This window comes from Nothoprocta perdicaria, unplaced genomic scaffold (genome assembly GCF_003342845.1).
Source record: "Nothoprocta perdicaria isolate Ctin4 unplaced genomic scaffold, notPer1 scaffold_4, whole genome shotgun sequence".
Taxonomy (NCBI): domain Eukaryota; kingdom Metazoa; phylum Chordata; class Aves; order Tinamiformes; family Tinamidae; genus Nothoprocta; species Nothoprocta perdicaria.
In genome coordinates this window covers 9,457,572-9,473,476 of record NW_020455643.1, presented here as the reverse complement: position 1 = coordinate 9,473,476, position 15,905 = coordinate 9,457,572, and the positions used below count along the sequence as shown (strand labels likewise).

Here is a 15,905-nt window from a genome sequence, read left to right as displayed (position 1 = left end):
GCCCCCCGCGATACCGTGGGGCGGCCGGGCCGGGGCGCCCCGGTGTGCGCGGCCCCGAGCGAGGCCACGGCGACCTTTGGTCCTCCCCGCGGCGGGATTATCCTGCAGCGCTCCCGGGAATGAATACATGAGCCCAGGTGCGGGTGGAGACCAGTTCGGGTGCCAGCCTTAGCCCCGCAGCTCTGCTCTGGAGCACCTTCCCGCTCCGGTTCGGCTGCCTGGCCCAGCCCAAGCTGTCCCCGCACTGATTCGCAAAGCTTCTTCACTTGGTCACGGTTGGAAAAGCCCTTCAAGACTGAGTCCGAGTATCCTTCCAGGAAAAAAAAAGTGCTGAAGCTCAAGTAACTTGGGTCTTTTGGATAAACCTGGGGTTTAGAAAAATCCAAACTGTAGAGGACACTAAAGTGTTTGTGCCTTCACAGTTGCTCTTGGCTTTTCAAGGAAACTGCCCAAATACTGAAATTGCATTTGCAAAGAGAAAAAAAACATAGTCATCCAGAAGGGGCCTTGTAATTGAAAAGGTTTCTCTAGGCTGGCAATTTGCACTGCTTCTGCTAAGTGGTGTGCAGCTTCTGGCTAGCAGTCGAGCTCTTGTCGTGATCTTGTCATTGAAATGGACCCCGAGAATGCCAATTGTCGTTGCTGAGCAGCTGCCTCTTGCTAGCCCTCCCTAAAAGGTGGTGGCATTAACATTAACAGAATTCTTAGCCAAATTTAGCCATTTAAGATCATGTTCCTCTTTCTTTTTCTTTTTTTCTTCCTCTTCCTCCCCTCTATCRTGTTCAACAGAAATATTGAGCTTGTCCATCTGAACGTGTATCTGCGGTGGGAATAATACGTGACCTTCCATGTGCACTGGCTGCAACTGTTGTGACTTATATAGAAACGTAGGTGTAACGTTTCTGGGCAAGCGTCCYGCTCGACAGTGACTTATCTTAGAGCCCTCCTGTGGTGGGAGGGAAGCAGCCTCATGTGCTGTGTTGTGTTCTGAACTTCCAGGGCTTTGTTCAGACCGGTGGGCGCTCCTCCAGAGAGCAATGGACCATGCCAGAGCAGCCATTTCCAACTTGGTAAGACCCCCTGCCCCCTTGTTTGTTTTGAGTCGTGGGAGAGCTGCAGAGAGGCTGCAGGACTGGGTGCGCATCAGCTGCTGCCTCCTTGGCACGGTGGCGAGAGGCTGCAGTCTTGTTGCTCCTGTAAACATTTCTCTGTTCTCTAGCCAGTCTTCTGATTGTCCCCAGCGTGTGCCCAAGCCATTATTATCTTAGAGTTTATCTAAATCAAGGTGAAGGTAGCTCAAAGGCACAGCCATAGAGTGGTTGTTTTCCCTTCATCACGATCAAAGTTCCTTTACGTGCGAGCTGCACATATTTAGGTCAGATCAGTGCGCACGCTCCTGATTAGCGCTCAGAGTTTCAGCTTCAGTCAACCTCTGCCACAGAGTGATACGGGAAATGCTAATGCTGTTGGTTGTGCCGTATGTGGTACGGAGACTAAACTAGCGTGTGACCAGTGTGGTTTTGAATTCGTGCAGGGCAAATAGACACTAAAATCCCACTGGGYACCTGGAGTGCAGCTGGGTCCAACTGTGTGCGTGCAAAGCTGCCTGCCTAGCTGCTGGACAGCTGATGCTTGTCATCTTGTCAAGCTGAGATGAACCTGCTTTGGACACGGGTGCAGTTAGCTGGGAGGGCTGTTGAGTAACGTAACAAACTGTTCCTTCATATGACTCTTTCACCACAGTTTGGTGGCGAGCCGATGTCCTACACGCGCTTCAGCATCGCTCGGCAAACAGATGGCGACAACAGCCACGTGGAGATGAAGCTGTCGGCTGATGATGAGGAAGGAGGGGAGATGGGGAGGCAGGAGAACCTGCACACCAGCATGGGGCAGCCACRGAGGACTGGCAAGAACCTCTGCTTCATTGTCATTGCAGCTGTGCTCCTCCTTTTGACTGGTAAGGAGAGATGGGAGGGAACTGCACCAAATGGACTGGTCTTGAGTCTATCTAAAGCCTTTAATATCTGATTCTTTTTTTATTGCTTTGTAAGACAGTTATTAGAGCTTGGGTCCAAGCTGTGGCTTCTTGTCACTATATATTTCTACCTGAGGCTTGTGGTGTGGAATTAGCATCAATAATGGCCAGCTTGACAGCAGAACTGTGTAGATCTGTTTGCTAAAGGGCAAACTGGTCGGTGTGGCAAGGGTACTGGTTTTCCCTTTCACTGACTCTAATGCTTCTCTAGAGATGTGGGTGAACACATCAGTAAGACCTCTGGAAGCTGAAACATGCGGTGTTTGCCAGTTCTTCAAAGACTTTTACAGTGCTACAAACTGTCTCCTCAGTGTATGGTGCTGGAGAGACTGCCAAGCACAAGATCAGATACAGTGTCCTGTAAAACGTTTCAGCCGAGGCAGTGTCAGGCTGTGTATTCCTGTCTGTCCTTGGGTATGCCAGCTTTTAAAAATTGTGAGCATAGAGGTACGCATGGCCCCTAAGAGCTGCTTTGAATGCACTTGTCTGATATTGGCCTGGCTTAGTCCTCTTCCTTGCAGCACGGAAAAATGCCTCCTCTTTCCATAGGGTTTCTCATTGGCTACTTGAGCTACCGTGGACGAATGCGCATGGCTGGGAAGTGTCTAGATGGAAGTGGCAGATGTGAGATAACCCCTACTGCATCTTACTTAATGGATGCTGATGAAATGGAGGAAGAGATTCCAGAATCACGTGTCCTTTACTGGCCTGAACTTAAAGACCTCTTTTCAAAAAAGCTGTCAGTCAGACATCTTGAAGACAACTTGAGGTAACAGTTCCAGAAAGCTTAGCTACAGCTAAGGAAGAGGTGCAGCTGGTGAATAGAGCTTAAGCTCCTTTAGAGAGCTAGGGTGTCTTAAAGATGTGGGATAACCTCTCATTAAATGTGGTTTTAAATGGCCTGCCCGTCTTGAGTTTGCTTGCTGCGGTACTGTATACTGGTACTTTAGCCTAAACTATAAATCTGTTCTTGCAGGCTAAGAGCAGGCAGCAAATCTGTTGAAGCTGGCCAGATTGAAGATGAGAGCTTGGCCACCTACATTCATGAGCAGTTCAACAAATTCTTGTTGGATCGAGTGTGGAATGATGAGCACTATATTAAACTGCAGGTCAGAGGCAGGTATGTTAATGAAGATTTGCAGATTTTTACAGTTTACGTCTTTGTAGTCCAAGCAGCTGCAAAGATAACGAGCCAGTTATCCCTGTCCAAAGGAAATTGCAGTATAACTCAGCAATAGCTACTGCTGTCTTTTCACAGACTTTCTAAATCCCAGGTCCCAGGGATTCTTCCTAGCATAGCTGCTGTTTCGAGGCATGCTCAAGAGTTGGAGAGAAAGCAAACAGCTGAAGGACAGGCTCCTTCTGTCTAAGGTTGCCAGCATGCGTGCCTCTGTCACATGCCTGTGAAGGTGTTGCAGACCTGGCTTTTGCTCCTTGTAGCTCAGGAGTATCAGCTGGCAATGGATGAGAGGTCACATCAGTGTGTCTTCCTGTCCCTTTGTGTAAGAGGAAAGCCAAATTTGCTTGGCTTTTTTTGAGAGGAGTAGTAAGAGACTGAGAAGTACAGACTGTTTCCACTACTTCTCTCGAACTAGCCTTCACTAATATCTCTAATAAACAACCCCAAAGACTAACGTTTGCAATTCCTGATAGGAGTCAATCTGTTTTAGACTCTGCATTGACTTGATCAGAATTACTAGTGCATAGACTGAAAGACAGGACCTAGCGAAGTATGTAGGCTGTACATGAAAGAGCATAACACGCTTCTCTGACACTTAACAGCAGCAACAATGAAGTGTCTCTGCTGGAGGATGGTGGAAGCATAACCGAGAGTCCTGATGCATACGTGGCATACAGCAAAAATGGCTCAGCCTCTGTAAGTGACACAAGATGCTGGGGATGTGCTTGCATGMTAACCAGGTTGCAAGGTCTAAAATGTATCTCTTCAAAATATGCACTTTAAGTGCACCCCAGATACAGAACTGGGGAAGGTGGGGGCAGGATAAGGATGGGAAAGGAATGGGACCACACACTTTTTCCTGTTTCAGCAAGATGCAGAAGTAGCTGTCTGTTTAAACTTTCTGCTGGGATCCAGCCAGGAGCTTTGACAGATGTGCTGCTCCAGSAGGCATCTTTCATGTGACAGGAGGCTGCATTGCTGGGCACAAACTCCCTGCTTTTAATGTTGGACTGATGTATTCCAGGCCCGGTTACTTTGTAGATTGTTTAAAATACCTTACTGGCTGAGAACTTGTCCAGTCCAGGCTCAAGGTGGCAGGAGAAATCCTTCTCCCATCTCACCCTACTGGGTAACTCTATCCAACATGTACAAGGCCCTGGAAGATGAAGGGCAGTCACATTTTCTAGGGAAAATGTGGACATGCTGCTGAGTGGGCTGGATGTTTTGATGCAGAGAAGGCAGAGTTACTGAAAGCATTCTCTGCCTTAGTCTTCCTTGATAAGGTTAGATCCCATGAGCTACAGAATCTAGAGTTAAGAGAAAACTGGGAGAGAGGAAGACCTCTGCAGMTYGAGGAAGATTGGGTCRTAGATGATTTAGGCAAACTRAACACCCATAAATCTGTGGGCCCAGATGGGGTGCACCCAAGAGTGTTGAGGGAACTGGTGGGGATTATTGCTAAGATCCTCCATCTTTGAGAGGTTATGGAGAATGGGAGAGGTGCTRGAGGACCAGAAGAAATCTGATGTCACTCTGCCCTTCAAAAAGGACAGGAAGACTGACCCAGGAAAGTACAGGCTGGTCAGCATTACCTCCATCCCTGGAAAGGTGACAGAGCAGCTCATCCTAGCGACCATTTCGAGACATGTGAAGGAAAAGAAAGTGATCAGGAGTAGTCAGCAGGCTGCCCCAGGGTATGGTGGAGCCTCCTCCTTTGGAGATCTTAAACTTGCCTGAATGACACCTTGTACCATGTGCTCCAGGTGCCCCTGCTTAGCAGGGCATTTGGACTAGATGCTCTCTAGTGTTCACTTGCAACTTCAACCATTCTGTGACCCTGCTGTATTTATAAGCAGTATCTCTGTTSCAGGGCAAACCCGTCTATGTGAACTACGGACAGAAGGAAGACTTTCGGCAACTGCAAAATTTGGGTGTTTTGAATGAATCTGTTGTCATCGTCAGAGCTGGTAAAATTACCCTTGCTGAGAAGGTGAGCAATCTATGTCCGTGAAGCTAGGCTAAACTTGGCACTAAGGAGATGGGGATGTGCCTTCAAAAGGTTGTGGACTGGCCTTGTGTTAGGCTTCTACATGCAGGTCTGCACACCAAGATTCAGTGGAGCTAGTCACTTCTTGTGGGAGCTCATTCTTGGCCTCTGAGTCTGTTTGGGACAGCTGGGTGTCCAGGAGCTTCAAGCAGATAGAGCTTGGAAGCAGAGATAGGCAGCCTGTGATCCACAGGGCAAAGACCACAGGGTACAGAGCTGGCTGATATAAGCAGAAAAACTGCCAAAAAAAAAAAAAAAAAAAACCTTTCTCATCTCTAGAGCAGTTTTTGCTAGTGCAGTCAAATGCTTTCAAAACTTGGTTGTAGTCTCAGTTTCTTGTTGAGTGTTCAGTAGATCCAAGCGTAGGTGCCCTTAGGTGCCATCAGTGCCTTCCCAGCCAGTCAGCTTSTGTGTTCCTGTAATTGTCCCTTTACTGGAAACAAAACCAAATATTCGAGCAGCCTAAAGGAGCAGAGTACTTCTGCACAAAGCCTGCTCTAGGTCTGCCAGAGAACCACCCCTTGCATGGGTGCTTGTTGGGAGTGGGTGCCTCCCTTTCCACCTTGTAAACCTGTGTTTGGCCTTCAGTAGTGTGCCAGTGTTGTAGGAGGCAGCAGGGTTGTAGGTGCCCTAAATTGGGGCTTGACTTAACCAGGCCCCTCCTCCTCCTCCTCTATTTTCTTTGTGAAGGTGAGCCTCTGTGGGCTGCTTATCTTGGTTTGATACTAATCTACCCTTGGGAAATGATCCTGAATATAACAAAAAATGACATCCTTCTGAGCCTCTCTGAGAGACTGGTCTGAGTTGAACAAATTGTGGAGTTGGATCTTAACCATGGCGACCATCCTAATTTAAGAATTTTGGACACACTGTGTCCACAGTAGGACTGGCCAAATATTTGTGTTCTTGATGCCAATTGTTTGTTGTTGTCAAGTGACAGTTTAAATAATCTCCTGTGGAGTCGGGCAGTGAGAAGCACAACCCCTCACACCATTCCTCAATGTATTTGCCTTAAATTCCTCTAGCTTGCTGTGCAAATGTGCACCTAATACTGTTCTTTGTTTCAGGTTGCAAATGCCAAAGAGGCGGGAGCAGTTGGTGTTGTGATGTACATGGATCCATCTGATTACAAGGGCACGAACCAACTCGTCCCTTTTGGGCATGTGAGTATGTGACTAGCTCTTGACTGCTGCTCTGCTGAGTTGCCTTCACTGTGGACTGCAAGCTGTGCAGTCCTGCAGGCCTCCAGCTTGGCAGAGTTTCATGTTCTTGTGTAGATGACAACTCTTGGTCCTCTGTATGAAACCTGAGGATTTTTCTTGCCTTTTGCAGGCCCACCTTGGCACTGGAGACCCTTTCACTCCAGGCTTCCCTTCTTTCAACCACACTCAGTTCCCCCCAGTCAAATCTTCGGGACTACCTGAAATTGCTGTTCAGACCATCTCCAGCGACTCAGCAAGCCRCCTGTTCAGGTAACTGTCCGTGCCAGCCAGGCTGTTGCACCTATTGCTGGTGGTGAGGAAGTGCTGTAAGGCCAGGGAGCGCTCTGCTGGTCTCTGCAATGTATTGCACTTAGGCTGGAGAAATGTCACTTGTTTGACATGTCTTATTACCTAAAGACAGATTTTACTTTAGCATTGGCCATGGTCTGCATTCTTGACCACGCACAATTAGCAGMACAGGGTTGCAAGCTAATTTCTGAGTAGACTTTGAACAAGGCTGCTCCTGGGGTTTCAAGCTATTGAATCTCACAGGACAGGTAAATGAAGTGAGAGATGGACAATAAGCTCAAAGTATCTCTTTCCCCTCAGCAAAATGGATGGGGGCCCATGTCCTGCGGAATGGAAAGGTGGGAYCATCAGCTGTGCGTTGATGTCGAGCAGTCAAGGCAATAAGACAGTGCAACTGAAAGTGAACAATGTCATGGTGGACAGGAAGATTCTGAACATCTTYGGTGCTATCAAGGGGTTTGAAGAACCAGGTAGGAGCAATTGCCTTATGGCTCAGAATTAAGGGGGCACTCTTCCTATTCTGCCATCTTCAGAGCATGGCAGCTGTTTCCAGACGAAGGCAACCAGATTTTCCAGCCAGCAAAACCAAGGTCTTTGCCTGAAAATTGGAGAAAAGATAAACTGAGCTGCCAGGGAAAGTTCGAATACAGTGAGCCAAATACAGGGGCCAGAATTTGTACTGTGTTCCTAGCATGGAAATTCAAAGCTGCTTTTCTGATGGAAAGTGTTTGCAGTATGAGGCTTGCAGCTCAGAGCTCTTAATCTCACCTTTACAGATCGGTATGTTGTGATTGGAGCTCAGAGGGATTCCTGGGGCCCAGGAGCAGCCAAGGCTGGTGTTGGAACTGCCATATTGTTGGAACTTGCCCAAGTGATCTCAGAGGTGGTGAAAAAGGGTAAGTATATGAGCGGGGGCTGGGGGGGGGAAGGCATGGGAGTGGGAGGAGAAGGAGACTGAATCCTCCRGAATCAGTTGTGTGTGTTAGTATGTATGGGAGAGTTCAGTTGCAAAGCAATCCCTTGAAGATGAAGGTTATCTGACAAAACTCTGAGATGCCAGGCTCCCTCATTGTCCCAGCATGGACAATGTCTGCAACGAGCACTTGTTTCCAAGGGACTTGCCTGCTTATATCCAGTAAGCTCAAATGCAGCAGTGCCCTTGGATAACACAAGCTGAAAAGGGAGTTGTCTATTGGGCAGCCAACCCTGAAGGTAGAAAACCCTGAAGTAACTGACCTGCTGGAGAATTTGGGGCTGCATTTAGTGCAAGTCTTTGCAGGGTTGATTCTGGGTTCTGGCAGCTGAAGAAGAGGGTGGTAGTGAGGGATTGCAGGTGACGTGGATTCCCCACAAAGATCTGGAGAGATAAGGAGGAACAAGGCAAGATGTTCTCAGTGTAACTAATGTGCAGGCACATTCCAGCCTGCACAGACTGCCTTGGCTCTGCCTGTTGAGCAGTTGGTGATTCATCAGCTCAGAGCCCCAGTAATCTACATCTCCATGGCAGAATGGCATAGATCTCAGTATTTCTCCCTTGCTTTATTTGCAGATGGCTATAAACCAAGGCGAAGCATCATCTTTGCTAGCTGGAGTGCCGGGGAGTATGGAGCTGTGGGTGCTACTGAATGGCTGGAGGTACTTTTCTTTGGACTTCTGCAATGACTGTTGATTTCTGATTCCCTGCTCCCATGACTGAAATGTTTGGGTGTTGCTCTGTTGCCATTCATCTTACRTCTGTGTTTTGTTTTAGGGATACTCTGCCACGCTGCATGCCAAAGCCTTCACTTACATCAACCTCGATGCGGCCGTTCTAGGTAACGTACCACTCTGTTCAGGTTYGTGAAGCCCGATTGCACCAAAATGGCTTGACCAACATCCCCAGCCTCCAGAAAGGGAGGCTGCCTGACTGTTAAGCTGGCATTGATTGATTGAAGGTTGGCATGACTCCTRTCATTGGCTTGTTGAAGCTAGAAAGTTGTTGCAAGCTTGAGCCAGAGAAAGACAGCTCTGCTAGCTTCAAACAGGTTCTGCCCTGTGTCTGCCAGGGATTCTTTGGGAACACCCTGTAGATCAGTTGACCCAGGAGGTGTTATTGCTGCTCAGCTAGAGGATCTAAGTGTTCTGAAAGTAGTGATTAGCTGTACCAGCATTTCAGAGCTCTTTCCTGTCTTGCAGGCTGGAAGCATGTCAAGATTTCTGCCAGCCCAATGCTGTACTCGCTGTTGGAGAGAACAATGAAAGGGGTGAGTTGAAGGGTCTTGGTCCGACCAAGTCGACTATGATTTCGTGAGAAGGTGAAAGCTGCTTGAATTGTGTTGGGCACCTTATGAAAAGAAGCCTATTGGGGAGAAAGGGCTGAGACASTTGTGAGGGCCCTGTCTCAAGACAGCTGAACTGCAGGTATTAGAGCATGCATCTGGAATCCAAAACTTGCACCCAGCACAGTTCATTGGGAGGTGTTAGTCCTGCATGGACAATGTGTGCAGAAAGGTCAGGAGAGAACACCCAACTCTGACATCTACGTGGTAACGTGAGCTCTGGGATGGCCAAACAGCTTGCAGGCAGCCTGGAAGCCCAAGCGGAGGCCAGAACAAGAGCAGTGACTGTCAGTCTCTTTCCAGGTATCAGATCCAGCAGATGACGGCACCCTGCTGAACAGAGTTGGCTCGGACTGGGTAAAAGCAGTGTAAGTCTCTTGATTGTGCTGTTTGGGAAGCAAGTTGCCATAAAGGAAGAAACTAAACAGCTTCTGCTCTTGGTGCTGATGCGCAGCACTGCTGTCTGGGGCAGGCCCTACTTACTGGGAYGGGGGCATGCAAGCTTGGACAGCCCAGCACTGGCTGTGCGTTGTGCTGCCCCAAGCTGCACGTAGGCACCTCGAGGCTGCCCTTGTCCTACGGAAAGGCTCTCTGCTCCAAGACCAGCCACTGGAAAYAGACAGGCGGCCTTCAGCACTTGTCTGACAAAACCTGCCCTGCCTAGACAGGGCAACCGTCATGTTTTGGATCTTCAGCTCTAGGGCTTGTAGCTCTTTTCCTGGGGTATCTTAACCAGTTAACTGTTCAATACCTGTCTCTTGTAGTGTTCCCCTTGGCCTGGGTGATGCGGCATTTCCTTTCCTGGCATACTCAGGAATCCCAGCTGTGTCCTTTGGTTTCTACGATGTAAGTATTGTGTGTGCCTGGTGTGTGCATTTGCTCTATGGAAAATGCTGTAACACTAGCTGCCCTCCAGGATGGCAGAGCACATAGTGTTGCTCCCAGACTCATCTTCCATGCAGGGAGAGGGGAACAGCTTCCAGACCTCATGGCCATGGCAGTATTCTCTGCGCAGGCCTTTCCTTGGGCATGGCTGGCATATGGCCTCTATTCCACAATTGTGACCATCTGTTTTCTTGGGAGAGGGGGCCTTCCCTCTTCTGGAGGTTCAAATGATAGTGCTTCAGAAACTTAACTCCCTGGAAAGAGCAGCTTGCTGCTGCTGCTTTAATGAAAGGATATACTAGAGCCTGCTGTTCAGGAAGCAGAGAGCACTGAGGAAGCTGTGTAACTAGCCAGAGGCAAGCWCTAACTTGCTGGCTGTATCTGCTACTGCAGCTTGGGGCTACCAAAAAAAAAAAAAATAAAAAATAAAAAAAAAAGTATTGTTATCTAGGCAGTTTGCTCTCTTATTGTAGAGTCCAAGTGTATGGCTGGAAGCTGAGCAGAATGAGACTTTCTGGTAACAGTTTCCTTGTCTTATGAATGTTTGGACTTGGTTAGTGTCAAACAGGCTTTCAAACCTAACATRAGAACAAAACCAAAAAAAATCCTAAATCGACCCACCCAGACCAGAAGTCTAGAGGATGGAGAGGGAAGGGAGAGGGGGTTCTGTTAGCACATACTGAATTAGGTGCTGAGTTTGTCCATCTACRGCACTGAGCAGATCTTCAGTAGGACTGAGGTCCATATGTTTTCAGGTCTAATGGGCTAGCAGAGCATCCTGATGATTACTGGAGAGTGTCAAACACTASATGCAGCAGTCCCTGCCTTGTGCTTTATGTTCTGTCACTAGGGCTTTGCTGCATAAGGGCTTAAGAGGGTGGGAGAGTGGTAGAAATAGGAGGCAAACTATAGTGGGAGGCAAGTTTTTTTTTTCCCTCTAGGTTGAGAAGCATTTCTGTCTGACTCTGGTGTTTTCTGTCCTGCAGAGAGGTGAGGAATACTCCTTCCTGGGCACTGCTGAGGACACTGTGGAGAACCTGAAGAAGATTCCCAGGCTCTACAGTCTTATGTTTGCGGCTGCGGAAGTGGCTGGACACATTGCTCTCAGGTTGAGCCACGATCATGAGCTTTTCCTGGACTTTGGGAGATACAGTGATGAGCTGCTAACCTTCCAGGAGAAGTTTCTGGAATATGACCAGGAAGTGAAGGTAAGGCTTGAAGTGCACTGAATCTCTGTAGAGTGGTATGGTGCCTTGTGTCAACAAGCTTCTGTGGCTACTGAATATAGTAGAACAGACATTTTCCTCCTCTTGAGATGAGATTGTAGCAAGATGTGACCTGAATTGATGCTTTATATAGAGCAGTACAGAGCGGCTGTAGCAGACAGACTCAGCTAGTCTTGCTGTGAKGAATTCCTGGAGAAGCTGATGCAGATGCAGTGGTTCTCTAGATTGGTTGTCACTCAGTGCAGTGCATCTTTGCTGTCATTTGCATCTCTGCTGAAACAGTAAAAGAAGCTGTGGGTGGGGAGAGACATCACAGAATGTTCTTCAGACAAGACTGCCAGGAACTGGTTCTGCTACTAAGTTTAAACTTAACGTGAATGGAGGGGGTGGGGGGAAAAAGGAGAAAAAATTACATCTGTAATAGAGCAATGAAGGAAGAAAATCAGCTTTGCTACCATCTCTTCCTTTGCAGGAGCTTGGGCTGACCTTGGACTGGCTGTTTTTTGCCCGTGGAGACTTCCAGCGAGCTGTAGATGGACTAAGAAGAGACATTGCACACAGTGATAGGGAAAACAAGGTCATGCGCAGGGCTTTGAATGACAGGATCATGAAGGTGGGTCCTTACAACCAGCTTCTCTTTTTTTCTTTTTTTCCCAAAGAGAATGGATACCAGCTGGGATGCTCCTCTTCACTTGGGAGCTATGGGCACGGTGTAGATCRGGGTGTCTCCTGCCTGTTTAATGTTAATGTGACTGACTTGTGTGTCTCCCATCAGGCCACCTTCTGGCCCTTGCAGAAGGTGGGAAAGGGATGGATGGGAATGAAAGTCTGGAGGTTAATGATGGGGCAGATGAGGGAAGAAATAAATTTGGGAGGTGAGAGAGTAACCTTTAACTTGCACCCCTGCTCCAGGTGGAATATGAYTTCCTCTCCCCATATCTGTCACCAAAAGATACTCCCCTTCGCCACATCTTCTTTGGCAAAGGCTCCCACACCCTGCAGAGCCTCCTGGAGAACCTGCAGCTGCTGAAGACCAGCAGGAGCCGYGTGAACGTGAACCTGCTGAAGGAGCAGCTGGCCCTGGCGACCTGGACGATCAAAGGGGCTGCCAATGCCATAGTAGGGGATATCTGGGATACAGACAATGAGTTTTAGACACAGCAAGCACACCTGGCTAAGGTACACAATTATGGAAACCCACTCTCTAACATGGCATTATAGTTCTGTAGAGAATTGGTCGGGGTGGGGGGAATGTGTGTTTATTTTTGTTTGTTTTGACCAAAGTTGAGCTTAAACCTAAATTCTCACCTTGATAAATTCACAGGAGGCAGTTTTAAAGCAGGTACTTGATTTACCGTGAAATTTCCTCTGATCACAATTGAAACCAGTCACATAGAGCTGTTGTGGGGCTTTCTGGTGTACTTGACAAACAACTGGCAGATTATCTAAACTGGTACCTTAGTGGGTAGGTACCACATCTATTTAGGGTTTAAATTATTGGCCTCCTAAACTTAGTGATAGAACAGGGAATAGATTCCTTCAGCGTTTGTAATGAGAATCTCTTCCTCATCAGGGAGCTGCAGAGACAAACCTCTAGCTCAAGAATAAGTCTGTGTAGTAGTAGCCCATAAGTGCTAGATTATCAGCAAGCTCTGAAGTGCCCAGCCTCCCCTGGCCAAAGAGCAGCAGCCTTGGAGCATCTCAGAGGCTTCTTCCAAAGCAGATCTTGATACCAGGGGAGATGAGCCAAAGACCATCAGAGGTCTCTCTGAACTGGCAGCTTGGTGAGTCCTGTAGCATTGAGGAATGACTAAATGGGCACTTCAGATCTTGCTGCTTTTGGGCCTTTTGTGAAATGAGTCTCGTGCTGGCCACACCCTGTCTGGCTGTTGCCATTGTTCAGGACGGCTCTTGTTTGGCACTGAGATATTTATTTGTTTATTTATTTATCAGTGACAGCGTTCACTATAAATGGTGTGTGGTTTTTTATAGAAGATAATTATCGGAAGCAGTGCCTTCCATAATTATGACAGTTATACTGTCGTTTTTGAATAAAGCAGCATCTGCTATTACAGTCAAACATGATACTGGAACTTTGCATTTAAAATAATCAACACAAGCAAAAAAAATAATAATTGAAAACTAGCGATTAAGCTTTCTGTGGCAAAAACACCRCTTTGGAATAAACTTGAAGATGTAAAGTCTTCAAGTAAGTCTCTGGGTTGTGTTCYAAATTGATCTTTGAAATGGTGAAAACCTGGGTGGAGAAGTAGAATAGGAGAAATTTGGCTTTGGGAGCAGGCGTGCTCCTAGGTGACGTGATAAAAGGCCTCATTTATGCAGCCCTGGTGCCACCCCCCACAACACAAGCAAACTTGTGTCCCAGATGAAGCACTAGCCCAATTTTCAATGGCAGCTTCCTGCAAACTTCCAGTACCTTGTGTATCATGAAACCTAACTGACATTATCGGAGGCAGTGTCTTCCATAATGTGTAAAGAACAAGGTAGTTTTTGCCTACCACAGTGTTATATCGGAGGCAGTGACCTCCATATGTTGCACTATGGGTGTACGTAATTATCGGGGACAGTGTTTCCCATAATTGTTCTATGCTTATCATGCAATGTCATCTGCAAAGCTTGATGGTTAGTATCTAACATGGATCAACTTCCTGCAGTCTTTTTTTGTTATTGTTTTCCCACTCTCCTGTGGTGATAAAAATACAAATGTCAGTCCCTTATGTACTTTTCAGACTCCACCTGCTCTGTAGGCTGAACTGTTTCAAATAGTTGTGCTGTCTTGAATTAGCTTCCTACCTCTAGTTGTGAGACGTGATGTTTTACACAAGCAACCTAGTTAGACTGTGCTCTGTGATTTTTAGTGAGCTTTCTTCAATCAGTTACCAAGTTTATGGAATTAAAGGTGAGCGTAGGGTTTGGGGGCCGATGGGGCAGAGCGCTCTGATCACTGCTGAAGGTGTGTGTACTACTTGAAGCCCATTCTGCCTCTTCATTCTGTGGCAGAGCTGGCTTGTGTGCACGGAAAACTGCCTGTACCTCTCCCTAGGTCTGAGTGGAGAGTCCAGTCTTGTTGCAGAGGATGGGGAGGGAACAAAATCACTGGCATGTTTCTGATGACCTCTCTGCTTCCTAGTGTGAAGYTGAGCCCTGCTTCTCTCCATTTGACATCCAGTAAGATGCAGTGTGCATTCCCTAAAAAGCTCTCTGTGGCCAGTCCCTGTTATAAAATAGCTTTTTAAATMAAGAGCACTGCTTGGGAGGTGGAGAGACCTGAACAGGGTCCTACCTTGTGGTCCTGCCTCCTGGCATGGGCATGGAGAAGCCTCCAGCCTCTGGCAGGAGAAGCTCCAGCTGCCTGTAGCTTTGGAGGGGTTTTCATGGGCCTTGCARGGAGACAGGTGTCCAAGCTCGTGTCGCTCTTGTTCCTTCCTTAACTGCCTTGTCCTCTCTGAAGCACATGTACCCTGTGTTGTTGGTTCCTGGGCCCCCTTCTCCAGGTGGTATTTTGGGGCTGCCTCGGGGGCAGCCCTTGCTTTGCTGTTTGCATGCATCTTGATGTCAGACTTGATCGTGTGCTTTGTTACCAGCAGAGAAAGACAAACCCTGCTTGTTGGTGAGCAGTCACAGCTGTGACTGGCATCGGTGTGCGGTGTTGGGTACTGGGCTCTGACTGGGTGTGGGCTCCTAGASTCTGTTCCTGAGTTACCTGCTCTCTGCTTGAATAAAATGTTAAAAGCTTCAACCTCCACCTGTGTGTGGCTCCTTGTGTGACACTATGGCTGTGCTCCAGCTGGAGGAGGCTGCTCTGCTGCCAGCTGCCCTCACCCAGCAGCTCCTAGCACCTCTCCCTGGCATCGGGGCTGCCAGCAAMTGCCACCGTGTTGACTTGGGAGAGCAAGTGCAGGCTGCCCTGCAGTGCTCTGCTCAGCCTGCTTTGAGTCCTGCCTCACCACAAGACTCGGCTTCCCTCCCTTCGTGGCCACCAGCTACTGGCTGGTCCTAGCAGAGCCGCCTTAAGCCAGCACTAGCCCCCAGCCCTGTCCCTGCCCAATGGAGATTCCCCCTGCAAGGTCAAGCCTAGAAGCTGGGATCTAGGGAGCAAGTGTGGAGAAGGAAGCAGAGGCAGCTGAAGGGCATTAGAGCTGCTGCTCTGCTTTGGGGCTTTGCCTTGCAGGTAGCTCTGGAGGAGAGGAGGCAGCTCCCCTGGGTTTCTCTCTGCCCTTCTCCTCCTCCCTATGTGGATGTGTCCACCCTTCCCTTAACTTCTCCTTCCCAAGGTCATGCAGGGCTGGGGTGGGAGGCAGCATCTCCAGGAGCACCATGCATGTTCCCAGAGCCCTGCAYGAGCACTTGTCCCTCATCCCACGTGTGGCAAGTTGGGTACTCAGTTTCTTCTTACCCGCACACCCTGGTTCTGCCCCTTGCAAGGTGTCCGGTGCCTGGAGTGCCGGGKCTCGGTGCACCGGAGCTGTGCAAAGCAGCCGGGGCCGGACGGGCGTTCCCGGGTGCCGAGGGCCCGCGCTGCAGCCCCGGGGCTGGCCGTGACCTTGGGCCCCCTTGCAGGCGTCCCGCAGCGCGGGGGGGCAGCGCCCGCCGCCGTCCCCCGCACCGCGCCGCCTCTGCCCATGCGCCGCCCGGCCCCCCGTTACGTAAAGCGGCGCGCGGCGCCTTTAAGAGCGGCCGGG

At 48.8% G+C, this 15,905-nt stretch overlaps 1 protein-coding gene across 1 annotated transcript; it reads left to right on the top strand.

Annotated features, from left to right (window-relative positions):
• Window positions 1–754: 754 nt before the first annotated feature.
• On the top strand, window positions 755–14,639 carry TFRC (transferrin receptor). The gene is made up of 19 exons (XM_026045273.1): window positions 755–887; window positions 1,000–1,070; window positions 1,744–1,957; window positions 2,585–2,804; window positions 3,012–3,155; window positions 3,818–3,911; window positions 5,086–5,205; window positions 6,330–6,425; window positions 6,595–6,734; window positions 7,074–7,243; window positions 7,550–7,669; window positions 8,323–8,408; window positions 8,524–8,587; window positions 8,949–9,016; window positions 9,395–9,459; window positions 9,856–9,937; window positions 10,963–11,184; window positions 11,675–11,815; window positions 12,115–14,639. The coding sequence occupies exons 2-19, from the start codon at window positions 1,038–1,040 to the stop codon at window positions 12,355–12,357; spliced, it is 2,322 nt and encodes a 773-aa protein (XP_025901058.1). The 5' UTR covers window positions 755–887; window positions 1,000–1,037; the 3' UTR covers window positions 12,358–14,639.
• Window positions 14,640–15,905: the final 1,266 nt, after the last annotated feature.